General features: G+C 35.3%; 1 protein-coding gene across 1 annotated transcript in view; it reads left to right on the top strand.

Moving 5' to 3' along the window:
• OTOGL (otogelin like) overlaps positions 1–14,652 on the top strand; it is a gene marked incomplete at its 3' end in the record, with an annotated part of 97,430 nt that extends 82,778 nt beyond the window's left edge. The window contains exons 49-59 of the mRNA XM_082308968.1: positions 494–595; positions 1,857–1,961; positions 2,052–2,092; positions 3,083–3,146; positions 4,094–4,272; positions 4,590–4,694; positions 5,525–5,644; positions 7,617–7,662; positions 9,543–9,614; positions 11,766–11,845; positions 14,452–14,652. Of these exons, the coding sequence (XP_082165094.1) occupies positions 494–595; positions 1,857–1,961; positions 2,052–2,092; positions 3,083–3,146; positions 4,094–4,272; positions 4,590–4,694; positions 5,525–5,644; positions 7,617–7,662; positions 9,543–9,614; positions 11,766–11,845; positions 14,452–14,652 (1,115 nt within the window). The remainder of the gene's footprint in view (positions 1–493; positions 596–1,856; positions 1,962–2,051; positions 2,093–3,082; positions 3,147–4,093; positions 4,273–4,589; positions 4,695–5,524; positions 5,645–7,616; positions 7,663–9,542; positions 9,615–11,765; positions 11,846–14,451) is intronic.
• Between the last annotated feature and the right edge of the window lie 1,733 nt (positions 14,653–16,385).

Genomic DNA, 16,385 nt, shown 5'->3' with positions numbered 1-16,385 from the left:
TAGTTAAGTATTTGCAAAAAATAGTCTATAGTTCTAAACCTAATAATTGAATCCAAGAATTCTTGGAGAGGTCAGTGGGACTTTGCACAGGTCAGACTTGACTGGAGCATGAATTATTCTAGAGGTTTGGAATCTTTTATTTCCAACATCATTTTGAACATCATACTTTTGCCGTAGAATAAAATTGTTAACAGACACTGATCTTCACAGCTGAGTTACATACATGATCTATGCCCTCAGTGTGTTGTGTCATGGATCACAGCTCAGCCTCAGTAGTTCTTTACCACCAAACTGGCTATTACTTAGTGCAAGTCCTGACACTTAGGTGCATGCACTACTGCTTTGTTATGTTTTCATATTTGAATGTCAATCTATAAAAGCTCTGGTATCCAACTAACAAACATAATACGACTTTAATATTAAATAAAATTCATGTGTGCTAACTTTCTAGTATTTAAAACTTTGTAAATGTCTGATTATTTTTTTTATTTAGTTTGTGAATCCTGTATTGACCCTGTTCCCTCGTGTAATGAAGGGGAAATTCTCACTGTAGACCTTAATACCATACATTACTGTTGTCCTCATTACTACTGCGGTGAGTGTAACTGTTATCAGTTCAATGTATTACCAAATTTAGTAAAAATGATAGGAAGTGTGTGTGTGGAGATTTTTTTGATTCAGCATTCAGGGTGGTCTTCAGCTCGAGATTAAGAGATCTAAATAGGGGTTTCTACATTTGAGGTAGGTTCAAAGTTCTTGGTATGTACGCAATGGTGGGTCTAACGAACACAGTCAATGGAGTGTGGGGAGCCTATTTAGTTCACCAAACAGTATATAGCTATTTTCAGGATGATCTAAATACTGATATATTAATCTGAAACTGAATCCCATCCCTGGTGTATAAATATACAACTGCTCTTGTATTAAATCACCTGTAATAAAACGACTTCCTTGTTGTTGTTCCTCTGTTGTACCATTCATTAGTGTTTGGGCACTTTCTATGCACTTCTAGCTTTTAGAGGAAGGAGTAGGCCAAGGGTTTCAATACTGCTGGGTTGGCTACTACTCAAACAATGCGCAGCCAGAAGAAAAATATTTGCAGTGTAATGTAGTCACTTTGCTAGCCTTATAAAACACAGAAATTGTGCTGTATGTTCTTAACTAATGTCTGTAAGTGTAACTACTTAATTTAGTATTCCTGCATTAACTCTTGTCCTATTACAGTCTTCAGGTAATTTCAATTAATTAAACTGTCTTCCAGTAAGTTTGGAGCTTAGTGATTTTTACTTCAGGTGGTTCCACGTTTGGTCCTTTCCTAGTACTTGCACCCAGATGAAAGTCTCTGCAAAGGCTTTTGTCACTGTTTTTACCAACCTCTAGCAGCTAGAAAGTTAGTATGTGTCTTTTTTCAGAGTCCCAGTAAGTCTCCTCTGATAAGACAGGCAAGTATTCTCTTATTAGAGTCATCCCAGAAGGGCAGTTGCTCCCTGTTGTCTTACAGAAATGTACTTTACAACAAAGCTGAGATTAAAAAAAGCATGTTTTTCCAAAAGCTGTGATTTTAGTTTTCTTTGGTACTGGTTATCAGCTTGAGTCACTCTGAAGTAGGAAGAATATTAAATGATTGCTGTGTCATGTTTTCTGAAAAGTTAAACTTGTTCTAAGGCAACTAAAAGCACTTTTGAAAATCTTGGTTTATTTTTCATTTCCAAGAATAATTGAGATGCTTAAGAAACACAATAAAAATTTATTTAAAATGTCATTATTTTTAGAATAGTTTATCAAGAGAAATATAAGCTGGAAAATTCAAAGGAAGTTTGAGTAAATTCTCATACCTGTCTTTTCTCCCCATTTAGTTTGTGATGAAAATCTTTGTTCTGAGCCTGCTATGGATTGCACAGATGACATGACACCTGTGAAGAAAAAAATACCTGGGCAGTGTTGTCCAGAATGGCACTGTGGTAATTATTACTTTATTCCTTAGTCACTTCTATTAACAACAGCTAACAATTAATTGAGTGACTAATATGCTTTTCTTGTTCTCTTCTCAGAATGTAGCTGTGAAAATGCTACTATGCTGACCTGTAAATTGGTAAGCACTGTCCTTTAGCTACTTCTATTAATAGTGTTCAGCCCTCTTACTCTTCCCTTTCCATTCCTTGTTGCAATTAGTTGTAAAGGGTGATAAGGCTGAACAGGGACAGGCTGGGACTCTGCCTCCCAGTGCCCAGCTCAGGCATGTAACTCCATCAAGTTTCTGCACAGTGTTGTTAACTATTCCCTGGGGAAATTTCACTTTGTGTATTTTAAGATGTCAAAAGAAGAAAAGCAACTGTAATATCATTCTGTTCAATGTTGACTCGAAACAATATGCTGGGAAGTTTTTCCACCTAAATAATTCCTAATTGTTTTTAATAATTAATGAGGGATGAGCTTTATGATCATATGTATCATCTGGAGAAATGTGTTATTTTGTTAATCATTTATGCTTTTAATTAAAATGATTTAAAATTATTGAATTATTTAGCTGATATGAGAAGTCATAAATATTTTGCTTCTCACATACTTTCTCATAATAGGGACTGTGATCTGGAAAATAATTATGAGTGAATGTTCAAACTCCCATTATTACCATTGTGACAGGGATATTTTTCCTATCAAATGCCTGTAGCTTGTCCTTCTCTTCCCCTTCTATGAAGACTGCATAATGTAAAGTCTAAGTTTGCAAATTTGAATAGTTGTCACCTATCTTTCAGAAGAAAATTCACAGAAGGCAGTTTTTTGCTGATATGTTTATTACTGAAATAACTTTGTATCTTAGGAAAAATTGCTGTTTAGCCTCTCTGCTGTTTATATGCATTCCTAGAGAAAATTAACTGCTTTGTGCCTGTTTAAAGAGATAAATACTTTGAATAACTGAATGTGCTACTGTGTCTTGAGTGCATTGCAATTTTTCTCTTCCATGAAAGCAGGCGTGGAAGTGATGAAAGTAATATTTTACATTTTTAGAGAAAAACTGTCTGTTTAGCACTGCATTTAATTGTGCATGACTTTGCAAACTCTTTTATCTTTTTGTACTCAGGGAGAAGTTAAAAAAATAGATAGTAGTGTTTCCAGTGCTTGCGGATGCACTCACTACATTTGTGGTAACTTTTTCATATTCCTAGCTGTTTTGGTTTAGATTTTAGTAAAAAGGGCATACAAAAAAAGAAAAATACGTCCATAGTAATCTTCTCAATCATAAACACTCTTTTATCTTTATTTTATGGGTGTCTACCTAGTTATGCAATTATGCTCTCTTTTCTGCATATGATGCTTTGTCTGCTAACCCATTCATTTTGTGTCTGTTCTGGAGGGGCGTAGGAGTGTCGTAAAACTGCCCATGGTTTCAGAGCCAGGTATTGTCTCTCTGGTGAGAGGCAGATGGGAAGCAGGTTGTGAACCTTAGCTGAGTGTGAGCGGTGCGACTGCTCCTAGTCCACTGTTGAGCACAAATGAGATGACATCTCATACCAGCCAGCACGAGGGTAGGTGCCCAGTCTTAAGATCAGACCTCTGCTCCCTTCCCTCACTCAGCTACCCCATATACACTAAATTTCAGCTGTACTGCATGGGGGTGCTTGAGGTATGCTGTAATCCTGACTGCAGCCCAGGCTAAACGGCCTCTGGGAGCAAAGCACATGCTTACGGTACAGCTTCAGCATGTTACTGTCCCACAGGTAATTGCAGACATACTATTTTAATTTTGACAGAAAGGCTACATTTTGTGATGTACAGAATAATTCAGATAGTGTACTTAGCCCAACGTTAAATACTAGAACTCTCTAAAAATAAGAGCAACAGATTTTTTTTTTTACTTCCATAGTGGAAACTCTATCAACTTTAGGCAGTTTTGCATTTTGTAGCATTTTCTTAAGCTGAATTACACCTCCTCCCCGCCTTGTTTGGTAGTTAAAACCACAAACCAATCAAGTCCAAAAGTGAGAAAACTTTTGCTGAGCATAGGACTTTGCCCTGCTTTTGTCTTCAGTGATTCTGTGAATCTGCTTGACGATTCTTTCCCTCTGGTAACATTTATTTCTTTTGATGTTAGAGAAGGACGATGTGTGCATTTTCCAAGAGGTCACAGTACTGAATCCTGGACAGTCAGTGATTCAGTACTTGGATGGAGACCTTTGTTACACTGTACACTGTTTACAAGAAAAAGATCAGAACACAGGATACAATGCCATGCATTTTACAATGGTGAACTGTTCCCAGCAATGTGAAGCTGTGAGTATTCTTAAAATACAAGAATGATGCAACTTGTGAGCACAACCACACAATTAGGATAAAAGTCAAAGTGAAGACTAGTTTGCTAGTCCTGTTTGCTCAGCAAGAACTTGAGAACTTAACAGTGATGATGTGTATCTTGTGTCTCCAGGATTATTTTGAGAGGCAATTTCTAGCAGCACATGTAAACATACCCATCCATCCATCCATATATTGTTTCTCTTGGTATTTTTAGTTTCAGAAATCAATGAATTTTCATCTACTGCATGTTTAAAAAATACTTGTTTTTTTCTTTTTTTGCTTTCCTTTCTTTACAGCATCAAATATATATTCCTTCCTCCAGTCACCATACTTGTTGTGGTACGTGTCAAAACGTGTCCTGCTCTTTCCATACTGAAAATGGAACGTTAATTGTGTATGAGGTAAGTGCCTCTGGACAGAGATAGAAAATAACTATAATGGTAAGATAAACAGCTGCCTGACAGTCACTTCTTAGTTAACTCATGCTGTGAGTCTTGCTTCATAGCTCCTTACTGCTGGTTATGCACTTAGGGACTATTTATAGTATAGGATAGGTAAGAAGTGTGTTCATTTGAAGACCTGCCATTTCACACTAGGTGAAGACCTTATTTCATTTTATTGGTTGTAGTATTTTCTACAAAGATATGCAAATGTCATAATTTACTTAGGGCTGGATATGCTCTAAGTGCAGGGTAGGGTTCACACTGTAACCCGACGTCCTGTGCTGTGATTTAGAGGAATTGGGAGCTTCTGAGTCCACATCAAGACTCCTATGTCCCCCTCTTCCCTGGGCCACTCTGCTCTTCATTCTGGTTTCTACAGAAAGGAAGTGTGCAAACTGAAGCACTGGGGTTCAGGATCCTGGTGGTGTGTTTGAGCATCCACATACATGGAAATTTAGATGTGGCCATGACTTGGTTCATGCTTCCCATTGATTTTGGAGCAAAAGAAACTATTGGACTTTTTTTCTGGCACAGGGCCCTTTCGTTCTGCACTAGGACAGCTGTGCTGAGCAGCCTGCTGGAGACTAGAGCCATGGATCCAGGGAGGAGTAGCCACTGGTAGTTAGAGGATAGTCTTTCCCTTTGCCACTTATGGGTGGCCTGCAACAAACTTTTCACTCCAGTAGGCACTACAGCATGAGGGCACCACTTTTACAGACATTTGGGGTTGGAGATAATGCTGAAATGTTTTCTTTTTTTCTGACAATGATTTTGGTTTATATATTCAGGAAGGAAGCACCTGGAGCTCCAACTGCACCAACTACAAGTGTGCAAAGACTGCTGTGGGGGCTATTGTACTGGGATCGAGTGTTGTCTGCCCTCCTTTTAATGACACTGAGTGTACAAAGGTTTGTACTTTGGGTGAGGTAAGTGACAATAACTGATCTGGAGTTTGGCTTACACTTGACAATGCATGTATACCTCATGCACTTTCTTTAAATTGAAAAAGTGGTAAGTAAAAACATGTAAGCGAGCAATTTACAGTCTTATTTTCTATGTTCCCGTTTCCTTTTTGACTGACACAACATCTGTGAGGAGTATGAAAGTTTGTTTTGGGTCTTAATGATGACTGATTTTAAATTATTGTGGAATTGGAATCACGCTTGAGATACCACTATATACAGCGCTAATCACTGTGTCTTACTTTAGTTTGGAATAACACTTTGCCAAGTTTGTAGTACCCATACACTAAATAAATTGGATCAAGCAATTCAGAAATGCTGCATATAAAAGTAGGCTATATTAAAAATTCCTTAAGCTGTGCAAAGATTAGAAAGATGACAGAGCATATATAAACTTTATTATCTCTTAAACTGAACTTTGTATACCATAACAAAAAATATCTGTCATACAAGAAAGGGTACCTACATCATATACCTAAAGATGTAAATTTGGCATAACCATATAAACTGGTTTGAAGAATGTGGATGCTTCACATACATTACATATTTGTTTACAATTTTAATTGTTAATTTAATACTTCTCTAACTTTATACTACTTCTTCTAATTCTTGCACTTGCAGTACACCATATATTTAATATAAGCTGCAAATAATAATAAAATAAAAACAGAGAGGGTAAGTACCATTGCTGCCTTGACTACAGATTATAAATTTAGCACAAGTCCTACTTATGCATTGCATTTGTTTAAAAAAGTCCTTATTTCTTCCAATCCTGAAGAAGGCATTCTATCTAAAATTAATGCTTGTTCTACTTTGACTTTATGCTCGAGTTTCGTTCTTGGAACCCTTTTGTCACTGTCTATTAGGATCTTTCCTTCGTAATAATAGTTACGATTTTAAAGAACGGAGCCCTAAAATTAACTTGCTGACTCAGTCTGACCTGTTTGTCAGAGATACTGAGCATAGACTTGAGCAAGTAGCCAAGGAGAAAGCTCTTCTGACAGGCAGCTCAGGATAATTTCAGAATATGGATATAAGAGGCTGAGTTTAAGTGCTCGTTTAAGAAGTTCTTGAACAACTTATTCAGTATTTTTTCTGTAATGAGATAAAAAATACCTGCTAGCATGAAAAGATGGAAGCTTAAAAATGTCTTCTGTCCGTTGTTATCGTAAGAGTACTATTTATGTTCAGCTGTCTGCTTGAAATGCAGTTTTGGGGTATGCGCTAAAATTGTGGGCGCATGTTTCTTGCTTGCACCCATTCTGACATATTCTGACAGCCTCTCTCTCTGTCTCTCTCTCCCTCTCATGCTCTCTTTTAATTTCAAAAGCACATTTTCTTCACTTTCACACATTTTTAATTTCTAGCTAACAAGCAACTTCAGAAGAAATCAATAACAAAGGCTACAATTGAGAAAAAGAATTGAGCATAGCAATCGTTCTGAAATTGAGCAGTTAATGTTCTATTTCAAAAGTGTGTATATATACATAGATATATTTAATGTTGTAAGGAGCTACTTATTATGTATTAAGCTTCTTGGCATATGATCAGTGTAAATCATTTTACATCATCACCAATGTTGCATACATGAATTTTTTAAACTATGCTAATAAGTCTCAGTGGTGGGGAAATAGATGGTAGTGGATGATATAAAAAGATGCTCATAGAAACTAAGTGGCTTATTCAAAGGAGACTAGATCAGATCAGATATGCAGTGACGAGTTCATTGTCAATGTCAAAGGCTGTAAAGAATTTGTGAACCAAACCTTCAGCTGATCATATCTGTATAATTCTCTTGATGTCAGTGATACTATTTTTTATTAGTTGGATATCTTTAAAACATGGAATGTCTTGAGATTCAGTTCACCTTTGCAGTGGGCACAGTCTTTTTTGATATACTCTCCTTTTATTTTCCTAGAATGGAGGAATTGTGCAGACGTATAATCATGGCTGCTGCAAGACCTGTAAGTGATGAAGGCTGCAATACGTGCTAGTTTGGCTTTGGTTTTGGAGGGCTTGTTTTTTAACCTCAGTTGCTGGGACATAAAGAAGGAAAAAGCATGCAGTCCCCCCCCAAATCACATAAAATTGTTATAGTTACCTAACTACTCCTGTTAAAAGGTCTTGCTTCATTTGGCTGCTGACTCGGTGATTTTTAACATTATTGTTCTGGAGTATAACCAAATCTCTCCAAATATAACCTGTGGAAGATGAAAAGTTAGCACAATCAAAATAATGAAAACATTATCTTTACTGCTAAGCTGACTCTAAAATATTGCCTATATGATTTTCACCATAAAAGATAAGGATTTCTCCCCCTAAAATTGATTCCTGATTTGATGATGTTTTCAAATACGTCTCCAAACTTACCAATTCATTCTGTATCACTAGTATGTATTTTCTAGGGCCAAAATACTGAATTTTTTTTTTTTTAAATCCCAAATGAGGAAAAGTTATAGCGATACTGATGTTAGCAACCCTTATATAAAATTGACTTTTTAATATCTGGGAATATGTTCACATTTTCTGAGTGTGTAACTTTAAAATATGATGAATTGTGATGCAAGCTTACATAAAGGTTTCATAATTCATGCACTTTTAAAAGTCAATTGAGAACAAACTGATTTTCTCTGCAGTTTTGACTAGGAAAGGTTTTATTATCAAGGTATATAATTATGTATACATAAAAATAAAACACTGTTGTGTAAAACTAACTGTGTAGAGCAAGAACTTGTTGAATGCCACAGAAAATCCTCTCCCCTCTTTTTTGGCCTTTTTTGTGTTCAACATTAGAGTTAAAATATATAAGTAAATTAGTCTTTGGAATTTTTTTAGACAAACCTTTAGTTAACAATATTGAATAGTAAGTCACAGACTTATAAACATATATTGCATAGCTATTAAATAAAATTCTGAAGTGCAATGTATTGTAAACAATTTGGCTATATAAGGGGAAATATTCATATTTATCAAATACAGAACAATACTCAAGTTTCCAAGTTACACGAAGCTTTGACAGTGAACTGCAAGTATTGTTGTTCTATTGTATCCAAAACATAGACATTAAAAGCTATTTTAATACAACAGAATACTTTTTTGAATGAGAATCAGCAGAGAAAAGTAACACACCAGAATTGTGCTAAAATCTTATTAATCAATATTCTTTCTATAATGAGATAAGCTATGTTGAAAAATATTTAATAAACCCCTTCAAATTAGGTTGGCTTTATTTAGAAAATTAGTCTAAAGAATTAATGGCTACTGGTTTTCTGTTGACCAGGAAGATTTATAATTTTGGCCATATTCCGTGGCCTCAGGAAAGGCATTGTTATACTTCAGAAATACTTGCTGAGGTGGCTGCTAAAAAAACAGATATAATTCATACAATGATATGCTATTTTGTTTTTATTTTTATTTTGTTTTAACTAAAAGCATGTGTCCTGTGGTGAAGCAGTTAAAAAGAGTACTTATAAATAGAGCTTGCAACACCTTGGGGTTTTAATGGGAACAAATAATCTTTCTGAAAGAGCTTGATTCAATGCATGCAAAGTGAGTGCATATATTTAATTCTTACCTTGCCATAGAGAGACTCATTGGAAAAGTTTGGTTTACAAGGAAGCATCATTCCAGTTTTGTGTTAACCAGGAGAGTAATAAAGTTTAGGCCATCTTTAGTGAGACTTGAAGCAGCTGCAGAGTTTCTAAATTTGGAAAACTAACAGGAAAGCTCATCATCTTTTGCAAAAAGAAAAATTGCAGTTGGCAGTGTAAGAATTAATGAAATGTCATTTATATAAAAATGTTTTTATTTCATGAGAAACTTATATTCCTAATGATTCTGCCAGGTTCTGGATTGGGTCTATTACCCTTTGCCATTAGTCCCGTAGTGCCTACTGATAGTATTAATTGTGAACCAGGTATTATTTTTAATAATGTATTTTCTTTTTTTAATAATAGTGTGAGCACTGCTTCATATATGCATATAGCTGTCATCATCATTAAATGTTACCATGGAGTTAATGGTATTGGGCCTGATACTGAGAGATACTGACCCCCTGTTGGCCTCCCAGATCAGTGGTTGTCTAAAGCCTGGTTAGGGTTCACTGCTCAGCACCTGTCAGAATTAGGTTCATCCATTTATTGTATATGCTGCTGATGGTTCTTCTCCCTGTTCATTTCTGAAATTGGTTTTAATACATGAACTTACTGTACAGGGTAGTTGTAATGTTACTTTAAAAAATGTCATCATCCTGAATACTGTTACCAAGAGATTCTAAATCTGATTCCAGGTCTCTGAATTTAATGACTGAACTGTTTTTGCCTTAAAATAGAGCAAGAGTGTACATTACTGCCCGGTCTCACCTTTGCAGATATGGATTTATGCTGTACTTCTTTGTCATAAAGAACATATTTTACAAAGTTATGAAAATGTGTGTGTGGGGAACATATAATTACAATCACGCATCAGTAAATACTCTTTACATCAAAAATTAGAGAATGTTACAGAACTGTTGCATTATGATCATCATTCTTTGCTTTTAAGGGTGGGTAAGTCACAGAAACTCCTTACTCAAAGGAGGAGTGAGTAAAAAAATCACACCTGCTACTGAATGCAGATCTTCTTGACAATTGAAGGTGGGAGAGAGAAAAGTATAGCAGCAGAGTTTTCATTAGACATCATCACCTTATATGCTGAAATGTCATATATCTCTGTATGACTTGTAGAAGTACAAAGATTGTGTTGTCTACACACATTCATGCTGGCAAGCGCTTTCTGACGGAAATATCACAGGACTTCTTTTTCTTAAGTGTTGCTAAGGAAAGAAAACAAAAATGCTATAAGCTAACAACTTGGATCGTACAGTGATCTGCTAGTTCAGTAACAGAATCTTGTTTGATCCTGCAATGCGCTGATTAAAATCTAGTTGTACTCTGCAGCCAGCCTAATTTTTAAATACCCATTGGAGCTGTGGTTGCAGAATATCTTGGTTACTCAGAGGTCATTTATCTTCTTACAAAAGTGCTCACAAGCTTCTGGGGAACAGAAAAGTCGTTGTTTTTGTGTACACCCAACCATGAAGGCATGTGCTGAAGGCGGAGAAACTCTGCTGAATAGTGCTTATCATTTTATATGCTGGATGTCCAGAAGGGTTGCGTAGCAAAACTAATAGACGATTTTGGTGGGTAGTGAAATAGGAGATCTAAATAACTGCTCTTACACAGATAGTAATAACAGTCTGATATGGAGTGCAGCATGAAAGATTGTATGTTTAATTGTTTCAGTATTATATTATGATCATTATGTTAAAAATGGCTTTGCACTGTACAGCTTTACTTTTCAAATAGAAGAAAAAACCTCCCATCAATATCTCCCAGAATGTACTTAAAAATGCAGTATTTCCCTAGTCCTGGATCTGTGTGCTGACTCAGTGCTACATGCTTCAGTTCTGGTGGTAGAAACTCCACCATATTTAGCAAATATATGCATCTCTCTCTTTCAAAGCTTCCTTGAAGGACACTTTTCTCAAAAATATATTGAAATTATATAGCTCTATTTAAATTTTAAACATTCAAAATAGCATCCAGGTTGTAATCACATTCACAGCTTTACCTTCTCAAATGTTAAGTTCTGAAAATTTTCTAAAATGCAGAATCAAAATCTTAATTACATTCAATATTCCTATTAAAACAGAATTAATTCTAATACTATTCAAAGTTACTTGAGACATCTTTTTTCTAATTGCTTATATTTGTCTTGCCATATGTGCAATTTAAAATCATATTAATATTTTAATATTTATAAAATCTGTATAGCTTAATGGGCCACCTGATGGCTCATATGTGCCACCTATAAAATCAATAATTCTGCACAGGAAGTATTTATTAATATATGAGTTTTTTTCTAAAAAATTATTTAATGGAATTATTTATGGAAGTAATAGTTTCAGTGTGTACATTAATAAAACAAAGTATAATTATTAAAATTATTTTAATAGTTTCACTTTTTTAGTAGCAAATACGGTACAAAAAGTGTATTCATTCAGTATGCATTTTCTGTATTTTATCAGGCAAAAAGGAAGAAAGGATTTGCCAGAAAATGACAATCAGAACAACCATAAGAAAAAATGACTGTACAAGTCAAAGCCCGGTAAGCAAAAAAGACCTGTGTTTGATGCTGGGCCTACGGCATACCAAATCAAGTATTAAGAATTGGGTTATAGCTATCAACAAGCAACAAAAAATGCTGCTATCTTCTCAAAAGCAGACCTTTGACCCTAGGAATGTTCTCCTACTCATAAATGGAGTAAAATTAGCTGTTCATATGGGTGAAAGACTGAGCCCTCCTACCTGGAAAAACATCTGCCTTCAAATGAAAAGTACACAGCATAATTGCTTGTAACTAACAAAGGCATTGAACTCTTCACCATGAAATAACATCCCACTCTAAAAGAGGAGTAGAAATGCTTCCACTTAGGATCTCATGGAAACACTGCTGCATTCCTCTGTGAAGACCTTTACTCTCTACGGGTCTTCTCCTCCGCATAGCATGTGTCTCCATATCATAAATTCATGATCCCATTTATTTATGGGTCTGCTTAAGACATCTTATTTCTCAGCTTTGGTGCGGCCCCATCTACAAAACCCAGCACATGTCTGAGTAGCAAATGTGCTTCTCATGTAGCACTTAAAGGGGAAGCAATCGACACAATATCTCAAGACTTCCAAAAGGCCTCTGGTAAGGTTCTGTTGAAGAACCTAAACAGTCATAAGAGAAGAGGTAAAATATCACCACAGATTTAAAGCTGAGCGTTAATTTCCATCCTGATCGAAGGTCAACAGTGACATGCCCAGAGTTTAACAGTAGGAGTGTGTGGTGTATTTATTTAGTTTTAGAAAAAGGGTTGGTAATGAGGGAGCATAAATGTGTAGATGAAATTACAGTTATTTGCCATAGTTAAAAGAAGACAAGACTGTGGAGAGCTTCACAGTTCCTTCAACAACCTAGGTTAAGGGACAGCAATATGACAGAATAAAGACATGGTATTGACTAAAGCAAAGAATATTAAAAAGAAAAATTTAGTCAAACCTCATAGGTTTTTAAGCTAGCTAAAAAGGACCTTGTCCTTGCATCCAGTTCTGTGAAAACCTCTGTTAAATGCTCTCCTGCAGACAGAAAGGATAACTAGAGTTGTGACATTTAAGGAATAGGATAGGGACTCGAAACAAACTCATTCTAGTGTCTCTTACGAGCCAATGGTGCAGTACTATTGAGGGTGCTCTGTGCAGTTATGGTCCCTCGACATTGCTGCAGGACCAGAGAGCGTTCAGAGAGGAGCAACAAGAATGTTGGCCAGGTCATTCCATGAATGGCAAACAAATGAAGCCCTCCTTTTTATGACTTTCTATTGTAGATTCTTTATTTTTCCTTCCCCTTCTACCCACCTTCCAAAAACACCTACCCCCATCCCACCTCCACTCATATTACAACCCCCTTTCCCCAGCATCTTCTTGTTCCCCATTTCCTTGATGCCTGCCCACCCTTCCCACAGTCCAGATTCCCTTACCTTTCACCCAGAAGTACTTCCAGGTTTTCATGTCCTTAAAATCTCTACTCATGCCCTTAGCTCCACTTCATTCCCTCTCCAGCTCTCCCACTGCAAAACCCCTGGCACTCCATTTTAGTTGTGTGATTTTGGCCCATCAAATGGCGGTATCTGCTATGGCCAGTTTGGAACTACACACGTGTTCTTTGGCCAGATTAATGCTGTCAAACTTTGGATACAGCTGAGTATGATTACATTTAATTAATTAATAACTGAGATTATTAGTGCTCAGGACAAGGTTTTTTTTTTCCCCTGTCAAATTTCAGGAAAGCTGTAAGAGTAACCTTTTGGTCGAAATTGTTTGGATATGGCCCATTTGTTCACAAGCTGTTTGGAAGGAGGTGGATCACAGCATCCTTCATACGTCTCGCTTGCATAAGAAATCAGATTTAAAATGATCACAAAAAGAACTAGATCTAGTATGGCCACTCTTGATTTCCCAGCATATCAACTCTGCTTAAGTTTTAATGAAAAATTATCAATTTCTCTTCTGTCAGAGTATCAGCTAAGAAGATTCTACACGTAATGTAATATTAATGTAATATAATGTAATAGTGAGAGAAAGCTTTGCTCTGCTGAAGCCTAGAGCACAAATAATTTTATAGCCAGTCTCTGCCCTTGCTGGTTTGTTACTGCATCTACTTTTTGGATATATTTGTTACAGTGATAACACAGCTAATATTGGTGTGCCCTTAGTCACAAGGAGTATGAATAAGAAAGTGAAAAGCTTTTGCACTGATATGCTTTTCTCCTTGAGCCTTCAAGGAGAAGGATAGTCTTTCCCTTGTTTTGCTTCAAAGAATCTAACTTTTCAGCAGTGAACATGAAATGAATATGAATTTATCTATCTATGTTGTTTTAAAGTTATTTATTAATTTGTAAACTAGGGATTCAATTTTGGTATCCACAGCACAATGTTTTGCTCAAGGCTAAGACAGAATACATGATTAAACAACCAAAAAAAAGTTTAATTTAAAAAAATATTAAAAATGTGTCTATGCTTAGAATGAATGAATTTTAGAAGATAAAATAATTTTTAAGACCAGAATCCTTTTCAAATGTAAAAATGGGTCTTAATTTTTAGTTTGAAATGTAGTATCTTTATAACAAAATCTGAGATGTCTAACTTCACTTCTTCTTTTACTTATAGATAAAAGTGGCTTCTTGTGATGGAAAATGCCCATCTGCAACAATTTTCAATGTCAATATTGATAGCCATTTAAGATTCTGTAAATGTTGCCGAGAAAATGGAACACGTAATCTGACCGTGCCACTACGCTGCTCAGGAAATGGCACTGAAATTATGTACGTCATTCAAGAGCCTATAGACTGCTCATGCCAATGGAACTGAACGTTAATGTGGGTACGATTTAATCTGAAGAATTAAAATGAGTTTCATTTCACCAGACTTTAATTTTTGACCTTGGATGGCTATAGTACTCTGCAGGGAAAAAAAAAAATGTCCTCAATTATGCTTTATAATGTAACTTTTCACAAATTTAGTAAAGATGATCTTGTTCCTTGTTCCTCACATTTTCTTTTTAAATATTGGCATGTATAGAAAGAAAAATATAAATGCTTTTGAACAGGTATAATTTAGCCATTATTTATTTCTACTCAGTGGCTTTCCGATGAGCTGTTGAAAGGTGGTTAACATCTGCGTTTCCAGTGTTTTAAAATTTTGGATTGTGGCTACCTATCAAAGTTCAGAATTTCTCAGTGGTTCTTTTCCTTTTACGTAGAAACTTCCAGTTAAGAACCATCACTGGTCCCATGATTAAATGGGAAAGAAGCACATTAGGGTTTTGAGAATGACTGAGTTAATTTATTAAAAAAATAGTGGGTTCAACTGAAACATTTTTTATCTTGCTGAAAGGTCTATCTTTTGTCCATTAAGCTGTTGTCAATGACTGGACCATGCTTACACTGTAAGTCACTGAGAAACACCACAACTGTGTCTGGTCTGTACACAACAGGTACTGGTCTGTAAGTACCTGTAGTAAATCTCCAGAGCATATAGTAAAATCATAATAATGTCTTTAAACCTTTGACATTTATTTCATTTTGATATATATTATAAATATGAAGCATGACTAGGCAAAGGCTGAAGAGTTCAAGCTTCTGTGCCTTTATTAAAAATATCTAAAAGCTGTTTCTCATATAAAGGATTCAATTTTATATGCATTTTCAGTTTTCACAAATAAAAGATTGGGTGTCTACTAGCTGTAGAATAAGATTCTATGTATGTGTATATATATATTTATTAAAAAAACAGGATACTGCACATTTTAACTATTCATAATGGGTTTCTTCCTTTCTTTTCCAGTTTGAAATTTTGTGTTCAGTATATTTTTATAAAACACATAAAAATTGTTTGCTTTTTTTTTTTTTTTTAAATATTGAGATTTGGACTATTGACTGAACTTAGGTTTCATAATTTTTGCATCCAGGAAGAAAAATCCAAGTAAAATATATGTTTTGAAGGGCTTAGGTGAGCTATTCATGTTCAATCAGGCTGTGAATGTCCATGATTCAGCACCTTAAGCTGAAAACACTCTCGCTTTTATTAAACATACTACATAATCTTATCTCAAAAGCTAAGGATACAATTTTAGGCTTGTTTTTAGAAGATTACTTTGCTTTATAAACTCACTGAATGAAACTGGTTTAAATGATGACAGTGGAAGTTTTGCCATTGCCCTCTGTGGCCAGTATTTTCCTTAACATGGAGATATTGTTTCAGAATTAAAAATCTTTTCTAAAAGTCTGAAAACTTTTTGACAAACAGTTTTTATTTCAAGCTGTCATCATTTAATTACAAAAAGGTTGCATTATCACCCTGGTTTATACAATGAAAAATAAGCTATATATAATTTAAAACACTTAAAATCCAAGGCTATTTTGGTACTTTGTGTGACAAATCTTTAAATTTTTGCTGTATTCAGTTTGATGACTTATAAAGAAAAACAGGATATACAGTGAAATCTGTCTTTACTAACAAGACTGCCATCCACCTATCCATCTCCTTAAAAATAGTAACTTGGTTTAAAAATTAAAGAACAATCCATTGTATTACCAGTAAAA

Source organism: Platalea leucorodia (genome assembly GCF_965183815.1).
Source record: "Platalea leucorodia genome assembly, chromosome: 4".
Lineage (NCBI taxonomy): Eukaryota > Metazoa > Chordata > Aves > Pelecaniformes > Threskiornithidae > Platalea > Platalea leucorodia.
This window is presented reverse-complemented; position numbering and strand designations above follow the sequence as displayed.